The sequence below is a fragment of the Pecten maximus genome, chromosome 7 (genome assembly GCF_902652985.1).
Source record: "Pecten maximus chromosome 7, xPecMax1.1, whole genome shotgun sequence".
Lineage (NCBI taxonomy): Eukaryota > Metazoa > Mollusca > Bivalvia > Pectinida > Pectinidae > Pecten > Pecten maximus.
The window spans coordinates 17,437,889-17,450,191 of record NC_047021.1 but is presented as its reverse complement, the minus strand read 5'-3'; the positions used below and the strand labels follow the sequence as shown (position 1 = coordinate 17,450,191).

General features: G+C 38.1%; 1 protein-coding gene across 4 annotated transcripts in view; it reads left to right on the top strand.

The window, feature by feature from the left end:
- Positions 1-12,303, top strand: part of LOC117331786 — a 69,910-nt gene that overhangs the window by 41,541 nt on the left and 16,066 nt on the right. For 2 of the 4 annotated variants that reach the window (XM_033890667.1, XM_033890666.1), the window contains exon 1: positions 5,336-5,611. The exons of the other annotated variants lie outside the window; for them this stretch is intronic. In XM_033890667.1, the coding sequence (XP_033746558.1) occupies positions 5,563-5,611 (49 nt within the window). In that variant the 5' untranslated portion in view covers positions 5,336-5,562. Of the gene's footprint in view, positions 1-5,335; positions 5,612-12,303 lie in introns of those variants that run through there. 4 annotated transcript variants of the gene reach the window in all.

The window sequence follows — 12,303 nt, the reverse complement described above, 5'->3', positions numbered from 1 at the left end:
AACTGGAGGCGGTACTACCAAACACGGTCTAACTGGAGGCGGTACTACCCAACACCGGTCTAACAGGAGGCGGTACTACCAAACACGGTCTAACTGGAGGCGGTACTACCCAACACCGGTCTAACAGGAGGCGGTACTACCAAACACGGTCTTACTGGAGGCGGTACTACCCAACACCGGTCTAACAGGAGGCGGTATACTACCCAACACGGTCTTACAGGAGGTGGTACTACCCAACACCAGTCTTACAGGAGGCGGTACTACCCAACACCGGTCTAACAGGAGGCGGTATACTACCCAACACCGGTCTTACAGGAGGCGGTACTACCCAACACCGGTCTAACAGGAGGCGGTACTACCCAACACCGGTCTAACAGGAGGCGGTTCTACCAAACACGGTCTTACAGGAGGCGGTACTACTTCATCAATGCTGAAATATCACCAATCAAATTAAACTAAAAGGAAAAAAAATCTGAATTAAAATTGAAATGGTAAAAAAAGTGTTGTTTTTTTTTTCTTTCTAAAATGAAACTTTAGGCGAAATCTTAACAAAGGAACAAGCATTTAAACTATTAAAGTCAGATTAAAGAAAACATTACTCTTTCAAAAAGGGCAATATCAAGTTAGCTGAAATTAAGTAAATATCGGAATCTACGCCCAGCTCTCATTCGCTATGAAATTGAAAAGTTATAATCCGAGTATTGTTTTTCTTACAATCCGTTATCCGTTATCGATCGTCTGTTTCTATATTTAGACGTTACTCAATACGTGGTGTGACCAAAGGGGGACAACTCGTGTTTACCTGGGTCGACGTGTGAGTTGTCAATATTGTTTTTCATTCTTTTCTTCGTTGTTGACACTTCAAAAAAGAAATTTCACAAGATGACGCGCTGTATTTTGCCAATTTCTTTACATTTCAATGCACAACTACACCAGACATCTATTTGTCCGAATGGCTTTAGAAGCTTTGAGTCCGGGCCAGGCCGCCAGAGGAAACTCGAGCTAAATCGTTATTTGTGTGTTACAAGTACTACAAACACTTCCGCAGTAAATTTGTGCATTCTCAAATTACTTTACAACTACAAAAGTACAAATAAAGATTGAACTGAATTTAGTATCAGATCATAAACTGTATAGTGTTATTGATGACAGCCGTGGATGATATACTGTAATAATAACGACAGTTTCGACAACTTCTATCGATAAACTCATTTCGTCTGATTAAACCGCAATTATACTATTGGTCAGTCTCATCAGAGACTTGTATATCGGGGTCTAATCTATCTTTATAATTTGCAAAAGCGACGCGTCCACAAGGAAATTCTAATATGATGAGGATAAAATTAATTGGTATAATGTGCATTTATAATGTACGTAATCCTTAAAAGAGAAACTCGTGGTAGAAACGAGTACAATGCTACACAACTGTTAACAATAATCAGAACTTACTCGATTAAGACCGCCAGTATAACAGTAAAAACAGTTAGAATTTTTCTCTATATCCCAATGTTGAACAGTGAGCGGCCGGACTTCGGTGTTTGAAACAAGCACGGACAATTTTCATAAAATGTACAATACTTTTCTGTAAGAACTGTCAATCTATTGACACATAATTTCGATTTAACGAAATATTCGACGTTAAAAAATGGTCGGCATTAGTTCTTGCCCTGTGGTTTAAAATTGTACCTGCTGCTCCCATTTCTACATGATTACAAGAAGAGACATAATTTGGGATCTTATCTTTTCTCCTCTATCTAAACAACTTTCTTCTCCCTAATATCTCCCTTGACACTGCCTTACTTTTGACTGATTCGCCTGGTGTCAGTGATGGTCTGGGTGTCCAGCTGGCATCACTTCTGTGTTTATTGCTACCTCTATGATGGGATATTAAACAATGAAATCAAACCGGTCTAAGTTCCTGTAACTGGTGTTCACGGAATTTGTCTTTAGTGTGACATCTTATCTTTCTGCTTAATTTTGTTTCTGCTTTGTGTATAAGTTCAGATGTATCGCTATTTGTTTAAGTAGTACACACTGTGCCTTGTGTCTCTATAGTGTACACGCTGTGCCTTGTGTGTCTATATAGTGTACACACTGTGCCTTGTGTGTCTCTATAGTGTACACGCTGTGCATTGTGTGTCTCTATAGAGTACACACTGTGCCTTGTGTGTCTCTATAGTGTACACGCTGTGCCTTGTGTGTCTCTATAGTGTACACGCTGTGTCTTGTGTGTCTCTATAGTGTACACGCTGTGCCTTGTGTGTCTCTATAGTGTACACACTGTGCCTTGTGTGTCTCTATAGTGTACACGCTGTCCCTTGTGTGTCTCTATATTGTACACGCTGTCCCTTGTGGCTCTATAGTGTACACGCTGTGCCTTGTGTGTTTCTGTAGTGTACACGCTGTCCCTTGTGTGTCTCTATAGTGTACACACTGTCCCTTGTGTGTCTATAGTGTACACACTGTCCCTTGTTTTTCCATAGTGTACACGCTGTCCCTTGTGTGTCTCTATTGTGTACACGCTGTGCCTTGTGTGTATCTATAGTGTACACAGTGTCCCTTGTGTATATCTATAGTGTACACAGTGTCCCTTGTGTGTCTCTATAGTGTACACGCTGTGCATTATGTGTCTCTATAGTGTACACAGTGTCCCTTGTGTGTCTCTATAGTGTACACACCGTCCTTGTGTGTCTCTATAGTGTACACACTGTCCTTGTGTGTCTATATAGTGTACAAACTGTCCTTGTGTGTCTATATAGTGTACACGCTGTCCCTTGTGTGTCTATATAGTGTACACACTGTCCCTTGTGTGTCTATATAGTGTACACACCGTCCTTGTGTGTCTCTATAGTGTACACACCGTCCTTGTGTGTCTCTATAGTGTACACACTGTCCTTGTGTGTCTCTATAGTGTACACACTGTCCTTGTGTGTATCTATAGTGTACACACTGTGCCTTGTGTGTATCTATAGTGTACACAGTGTCCCTTGTGTGTATCTATAGTGTACACAGTGTCCCTTGTGTGTCTCCATAGTGTACACGCTGTGCCTTGTGTGTTTCTGTAGTGTACACGCTGTCCCTTGTGTGTATCTATAGTGTACACAGTGTCCCTTGTGTATATCTATAGTGTACACAGTGTCCCTTGTGTGTCTCTATAGTGTACACGCTGTGCATTATGTGTCTCTATAGTGTACACAGTGTCCCTTGTGTGTCTCTATAGTGTACACACCGTCCTTGTGTGTCTCTATAGTGTACACACTGTCCTTGTGTGTCTATATAGTGTACAAACTGTCCTTGTGTGTCTATATAGTGTACACGCTGTCATTGTGTGTCTATATAGTGTACACAATGTCCCTTGTGTGTCTATATAGTTTACACACTGTCCCTTGTGTGTCTATATAGTGTACACGCTGTCCCTTGTGTGTCTATATAGTGTACACACCGTCCTTGTGTGTCTCTATAGTATACCCACTGTCCTTGTGTGTCTCTATAGTGTACACGCTGTCCCTTGTGTGTCTCTATAGTGTACACACTGTGCCTTGTGTGTCTATATATTGTACACGCTGTGCCTTGTGTATCTCTATAGTGTACACGCTGTCCCTTGTGTGTCTCTATAGTGTACACGTTGTGCCTTGTGTGTCTCTATAGTGTACACGCTGTCCCTTGTGCGTCTCTATAGTGTACACGATGTCCCTTGTGTGTCTATATAGTGTACACACTGTCCCTTGTGTGTCTATATAGTGTACACACCGTCCTTGTGTGTCTATATAGTGTGCACGCTGTCCCTTGTGTGTCTCTATAATGTAAACGCTGTCCCTTGTGTGTTGTTTTCTCAGCAGTCCCAAGACGGGGCCGCGGTGGCCGGTGGTTAAGGTGTACCGACACTTTATCACTAGCCCTCCACCACTGGGTTGCGAGTTCGAAACCTACGTGGGGCAGTTTCCAGGTACTGACCGTAGGCCGGTGGTTTTTCTCCGGGTACTCCGGCTTTCCTCCACCTCGAAAACCTGGCACGTCCTTAAATGGCCCTGGCTGTTAATAGGACGTTAAACAAAAACAAACCAAACCAAACTAAGTAGTCCCAAAATGTAACACGTACAACCAGGGACTAACGGAAACATACACATAAAATTTGAGAAATATTCCTTTTGTACTTTCTGAGAAGTAGCGATAACAAACGTTAATTGTTAAAATTCAAGATAGCTACCTGTCGGTCATGTTGTTTCCCGATTGGTACAAAAATGAAATAAGCATAACTAGGGACCAAGGGGCACCTGTACATGAAATTTGAGAAAAATCTCTTGAGTACTTTCTGTGAAATGAGAAAGATCCCTTCAGTACTTTCTAATAAATCGCGATAACAAAAGTTGTTTACGGACCTGATGATGGTGGACTATAAAAATAATCCGTATATTTGTGTCTCTTCCGTTGGTATGCTGTTCATACTTTCATTTTGGTGTCTCGACAGTTCATGCACTCTCGCTTTCCTGTCGTTATTTGTCCTCTCAAGTTGGTTGCAGTTTTTATTTTTCCTTTTCCATCTGATCGTTTCAACTTTCCAAGTGAATTTGAATCTGGACACATGGTGTTTCTGTCGTTCAAAGATAAATAAAATAATGAACTAAGCATGATGTCAGAGATGTTAGTAATTTCAGTCAAAGTCACCTTATCAAAAGTGTTTATCGGGTAGATTTAACTATATAGTATCTATATTATAGGGTTAGACAGGTGACGTCACGTTTGATTAAATACAGCAGTCGTTTATTATTTCATTCATTACGGGTATATAAGAAATTCATAATTGAATCGGAATTAAAATTCCATTTAAATTGAAGTCAAGATCTTTGGTGCTAGTGTTACTGTCATGGAACCAAAGGTAGGTAAGTTTACCCGTGTGGTGTACTCGGTCCGAAACACATTTAAAGTACTGTGTGCGTCACTTACCTAAAGACTGAACAGCTTTATTGATATAAGGTTATTAATATAAACAATGCAATGCTGTCACTTTGATTTTACCGTATGTCTTTTTAAAATATCATTACAAGGTACAAGAGTACAAAGAAATGTATTTGATTAAAAAATAATGTTGTTTTTAAAAAAAAACTTGTTTTAGAGTTGTATGTTTTATGATGTTAAGAGTGACTATGCTGATAAAAGACACGCACTTACGTTCTGTGATTAACGTATTAGAGCCGAGAAACACTACTACCATGGACCCTTTTATATGGACCTTCGTTTGGCTTCATGAATAAGAAAATTTAAATCCACAAAGAAAATATCATTATATGTTCACTGTGGTTCATTTATGTCTATGTACGACTGAAATCGACACACTGTGATTCTGACATCGCGTGCTCATTATCTCTTTTGACAATATCTCCCAGCCAATCAATGCCGTCGACACATTTCACAATGCGCCTGTCGTGATTTCCATTGATTCCCCATAAAGTTGGTTTAGTTTGAACCTGGAGTGTCGGAGAGTGAACATGGAAGTTGTTACTTTGTAGGATTTTAATGATTTCTAAATTTATAAACAAGTTGTGATTTCAACTTTTACTGACAATGATGCCAGCGTTAACAATACTATTGGTGTTGGTTGTTTCGTTCTGGGGTAAGTAGACATTGTCACTGTATTAATATTAATATGTTTGTATAGATAGTACATACTTTGTTTTATATGTTAGGTCACACTTTGAAACACGTACGATATATTATATATATCGAGTATATCATTTCTATAGTCGTGTCCTGTAATAACTTAAGTATGCCCGTACAAGCATTCAGAGAATTAACTTGTATATTTAGAATAATACATGACTTATACAGAGCCAGGTAGCAGGTACTTACACTTGTAGTATAACGGATCAGAATCATCATTATTACTATTCTCATCGACACCCAGTTCAAAAAAAGTTGCCCAGCTTCCGTTTTACACCATATCAAGGACAATGTTTCCTTCAACAAATGAAGTTCCTGTATGTAGTTTCAGTACAGATATATAGATACTGATAAGATGAAGGGTATATGGTCCTGTGATAGAGTGATTGAGGAACATACCAGTGATCAATTTACCATTTATTTTCATGAGTTCTTTCCAACCGTTTTGCTAAAAACAATGAGTCCCACAGTGTTAAATTTAAGCATTTCCAGAAATTCTTTGAGTCCCATCAGAATTTTAGGAGTACAAGAACTCGGGACACACATGTAGATTTATCACTGAATAACAAACAAGGCATCCCGAAAGGCATCATTTCACACGCAGAGATGTCACTTCAAAAAGAAAAAAAAATCTTTATTTTCACGAATTAATATTTCCGAGTCTGCAGACAGTGTGGTTAATGAATCTAGAAAACCGATGATTTTTTCATATAAAAATGTTTAAAAGAAACCCTCCATAATTTGTTACCAAATCGCCGTTTATTAATTGTGTGATATTCAAGCTATCAATTCCAAAGCAACATTTTAAATAGGCTACATACAACCTGTTGATTAGCCGTGATTAAAACAATGGCATCGAGTCAAATGTTTCGTGCGTGATATTATCGCTGTTTGAGGATGTGTTGAGTACCAAACAATGAGGTATTGTGATACATGCTTGAATTTTGTCTCTTCAAAAATATTCACGACATAGGGGTCGCGGGTCTCAATTAATTATTTATAGATATAAACCAGTAGGTCAGAGGAGATGTGTATCCTATAGCGCCTGTCGAAAGACAACATTAATTACGTGCAGTCGTATGTGACCAATTGGGATTTAAAATTGTATACAGTGTACGTGGAGATAGATAACGCGCGGCTATTACAACACCTACACACACAAACACATATATATCTATATATACATGTACATCAATCTGATGATACATAAATCTATTCGTTTATCACATATTTTCTTTCTTCCAAAATAAATTTTCATAATTGTTAAAAAAGTGTTTTGATATACACGTACGTGGTCACAATAGTCTGACAGGGGTGTATTCTGGGACACCCTGTTTTAGGCCCCATGTTAAATACATCTTATGCTTGTCTATGTCATGATAATAACGAAAATATTTGTACTGTTCCCTATATGCTTGTTTTGCATTTGGATGAAATAAAAAAAACTAAACTAAATACAGTTCCCACGTGAACTACATGTAGGTGATGACGTATCGTTCGGTATGGGTTTATACATACAGTTAACAAAATTATCGTTTAATTTTAAAAGTAAAAGAACTAAAAACCGAGGTGCCACACTGAAAGGTCTTTTCGTGGTTAAGTTTTTTTTTCTTTTTCTTTTTTAGACATGTACAATATATGTGCAGATTTCTTTTGACAAGAATACTTCTGAAAAGCGAACAGAAACAAGTGTTATCAACATTAAACAGATTATTGGACAACAAATCAGTAAAAAAAAATATATAGGCACAGGGTTTGAAACTTGAGTGCTTCAGTTTAGATCTCTGCATGGATAGACCACTTTATTTTCTTGTTTAAATCCATAAATATATCAACTATATATTATACCATGTTGTAGAAAGAGGTATACAATCTTTTGGTTAACTTTACTGGCGGAGACGGATAATCCTACAGTTGCCTGCAAACCATGAAGTACCATAAAATTTATTACACGAAAAAACCCGTATGTACACGCTGAATTATAGTATAATATGTTATCAGAGTGGGGGACATACGGTTTGAACATGTTATAAATGAAAACATTAAATGATATTTCAAATAGACTAGAATCGTTAAATCGACATTAAAGAAGAATAAATCTACGAATTATTAAGATAAAAATAATGTACGTACCATCCTGATATGTCGCGTGTTTTAAATATATATCTAGCTCAGAGAAAATACTTCTTTACGCACGTACGCGTAAATTAGTGTACGTATTGGTACAACCGAAACAGATATTAAGTGTTACTTTGTATTGGTGTTTTAAATAATCAACAACAACACACGTAAACAACAGTACTGAGCAACACAAATATAGGAACGAGCACGCAGTTCAGCAAAATAAAATCAAATAGAGTATACATACTGAACAAAAATATATTGCACGTGTATTGCACAGATTTATGACTCGTATAACACAAATATATACTTGTACAAATAATATCCTTCATTGGCCAAAATGTGAATTAAATTACTTAGTAAATATAGGGTCTCGTTTTATCATTAAAATATCGTTCACATGACTCCCGTGTTAGGATCGTGAACACGTCACGGAAACGCTTTGAGGGAGGCTTTAATGGAGAAAGCTTGTATAAGAGGTTTTATGTGAGGACATCAAACGCACCATTGAATCAGATGAGTTCTATTTCGGATGTTTCAGTTGCAACGAGTATTCAATAAACGAGAGTGAGAGTGGGATGTTTTGTTTAGAACATCAACGAGATTGTGGCTTGTTATTTGGGTCTTTGGAAGGGTTTGCAATTGTTTCTTGGTGTAGGGTATGAATATATGCCGATAGGTTTCTGTGAATTGGTAAGGATCTGTTGAGGGAGGCTTTGATTTGTATTCAGTTAGGGACGGAAAGGAGTTGTCAGGGTAAAACTTTATGGGAAGGTATGGTTGCTTTTAAGATGTGTGTATTACTGGTACATTATGTTGTGCGAAAGTTGTCAGTATCGCGCACGAAAGTTGCGTTAGGGTGTGAACGTACGAAAGTTGTGTTAGGGTGTGAACGTACGAAAGTTGTGTTAGGGTGTGAACGTACGAAAGTTGTGTTAGGGTGTGAACGTACGAAAGTTGTGTTAGGGTGTGAACGTACGAAAGTTGTGTTAGGGTGTGAACGTACGGAAGTTGGGTTAGGGTGTGAACGTACGGAAGTTGTGTTAGGGTGTGAACGTACGAAAGTTGTGTTAGGGTGTGAACGTACGAAAGTTGTGTTAGGGTGTGAACGTACGAAAGTTGTGTTAGGGTGTGAACGTACGAAAGTTGTGTTAGGGTGTGAACGCACGAAAGTTGTGTTAGGGTGTGAACGTACGAAAGTTGTGTTAGGGTGTGAACGCACGAAGTTGTGTTAGGGTGTGAACGTACGAAAGTTGTGTTAGGGTGTGAACGTACGAAAGTTGTGTTAGGGTGTGAAAGTTGTTACATTGGGTAACGAACGCGACCAACAAATGTTGCGTGAAACATCAAAACACATACGAAGTGTTCCGGCCGTTAAGGTAACGGGGAATAGGTTTTAATTGGAAATCGGGGAGCTTCATTTGGTATCAGAAATTTGTTACCGGTGGTGTGTAGTGAAGTTGTTGATGGGGATCGGGGAAGTTGTCGGGAGGAAGAGTACCCGAGTAACTATTGGTAGTGCTGAAATACTCAGAACCAATGAGTTAATTTTTACTTCGAATTCAGCACGCGTTCCCATATAGAGCATCGCTGGTCAGCTTCCGTCATGTAGAACGTAACAAGAAAAATCAACATCATTCCCATTGGGATGATAATGAAGAGATTAATAGCTACAGTCTACCAAGTATGTTTGACAATGTACATACAATTAAGATGGGTGTGAAAACGATTTTATTGGTAATCTATAAACTTGCTACACGAAATCTCATTGATTTACTTAACAATGTAACAAGCGACACCCGCAGCTAATAGTGTGTGTAAATAGTTCCGATCGATATGGACAGTGTCGTCCATACCCAGAGAAATGGAGGGAAGCACGGGACAACAGGAGACCGGAAATAGGTAGGATTTAGGGGTAGGATGAGGAATAATTCAAAGTAGTGTGAAAATAAAGAAATAATAGGATACTCGCTCTATTAAAGTAACAAGTACTTAGCGAAGAGTGGTTGTTTGGTGGAACCGATATTCTCTCTCAATTCATTTGATTAGTCACTGATAACTTTTGTTCAAATTCCACATCTATACGAAACACAGATGTTAGGTTTTATTGTATATCTGTGAACATGTAGATATACACATATAGGAAAGACCTTTGTATAGTTGTTTGAAGTGTTCGATAAGCTACGGGAACTGTCGAGTTACGCATTGCCGTGGCCGAATTATCATGATTAAGAACCCACATAAGCCGATAATACAATCGTGTGTATTTGTTACAGTAAGTATTGACATTACGTATACATATAGAGGCGATACCTTGGTACGTTGGTGGCCAACTCGCCCTGTTTATCTGTAAGAATTAGAAATACACCTCGACTTATGGTAGCTCACCACTCTCCACCCCTACACTATCGTGAGTATTACGCAATGATAACTCATACACTTCGTCGTGATAATCCACACAACTCTGTGACTCCCACCATATTTGGTTAATCGGTTCTTTAAAACAGGGGATTACTTTGGTCTGCCCTTAGATGTGATTCATAGTTTTGTTAGTTCGATTCAGACTAAAAAAGGGGCATGATGCTGAAATCGTGATACACTGGTGTTTGATTATCATAGGCATTGGTATTGATACATGTACATACCTAAACTTACAAGGTCTCTGTATTTTATCAATGTAACTATCGTTTATACGGAACTCAATGTCGGTGTAGGGGAAAGTTCCCCAGTAAACCACACTCGTGTGTATAACATCACCTAAATGTCTCTTCCCAAGGACCTGCGAATTGATTGTAATTCACTTGAAGATGAAGACAGGAAATAATGTTTTAATTCCTTGTCCGATTTGTTTATTTTAACATACCATTGCATGGTCGAAGAGTTTACCAATGTGAGTATTCCTTTGCGGTAGGGCATTTAACATACCTACCACCTACCTGGGGTTCATTATAAATAAAACTGCTACTCATTAAACATCCCTACCATCTACTCGGGGGTCACTATAAGTAAACCTGCTATTCACTTCTCTCAATTCTACATAACACTTACAGAGTGGTAATCATGGAGTAGCTAGTCAATTTTGTGTTCTTGATTTCGTTTCCGAAATATTTCCTGAAAAAACATTCAAACAAAATAGTCTTTAAGGTCCCTCACGAACCGCCTTTAGCGGTTACTCGGTTACTGATTCCAAATATTTGATGTGACAATGCCTCGTATTTGGCCTTCGCGGCGAAGAAGGCTTTAGGGATATCGAGAGTGTACCTCGACCTAGAGAAACAAAAACAAACGATGCTAAGTAATTCTCAATTCTTTATGTTAGCGAAAGACGTGATGATTGGTAAGCCCGTTTTCGGTATCATGTAACGATCATGATACTATGTACAGTTTTGACATTTCATTATGCTCGCACTTTAATGAGGTCCTTATGTCGGTTGTGTCTTTATATGGCTTTAGATATTACGAAGGCATAAAATCTTAAATAATCATACGTAAAAATGCCCGATAGAAATTTATTTTAACGATTTTATTTAAATAAAATTCTACTTTGTAAATATTATATCATCTGACTATTAAAAACCCTGTTATACTGGTATGACGTTGTATTTTACGCCCTAATTCCGAATGTGATATAGCTGAGCTTTGTCGTACATATGTAGTAAGCAATCTAACCATCAAAGTATATTGTGTATATTGATATTTAACAAACTCGCATTTACTTGTTGAACATACACTTAATTGAAAAAAAATACTTTGAATGACAACCTATTTCAAACATTGCTACACATGTATCAATCGATGAACCTTTTATCTATCTTTTACTTGCTGTGTTTGTCAATATTGAAATTAACATGCAAACACTTTAAAATATATCCGTATTGTGTACTTGTTAGAAATTAAAAAAATCTCGCATATGCATTGAGTAAAAGATACCTCAGTCTATATACATCTACTCAGACATCAAATTTAACAATCATTCATCGTTCAGTTGGTGAATCATTCACGCTATATGAATATTCATTTCTTTCAGATTTTGAGAGCTTTAATCAATTTGTGGACGTCTTAACGCCCCTTTAACGTAAATACACAATGGTGATTTGAATTGGGTCGAATCATGTCTCCGAATTAATTCATGTCCCCGTAAACACACGAGGGATACAAGACCAGTTCCATATTGTTCATACATAACTTAAACATCCTTAATAACACTTGGACCTTTCCTTTAAGAGAAATTGTAAATATTGTCTCATGTCAAAGGATTAGAGGGACGAGAGTCCCGTTGGTATTGTCCTGATTTGACTAGAAGTTAAAAGTCGGGTACCCTAATATTGTGTAAACAGTGTCTGGTTTCTTCTGGTAAGAGGCTTTAATCAGTTGAGTATTGACGCAACAATTCAAGACAGGTATCGCCGCCTAGCGGGAACAGTTGGAAATACACAATGGTAAACATATCTGAAGAGGTATTACGGTGTTTAAAGAGAACCAGACATCTTAAAGCCCTGGAATTGATCACGCCTCTTCAGTTCT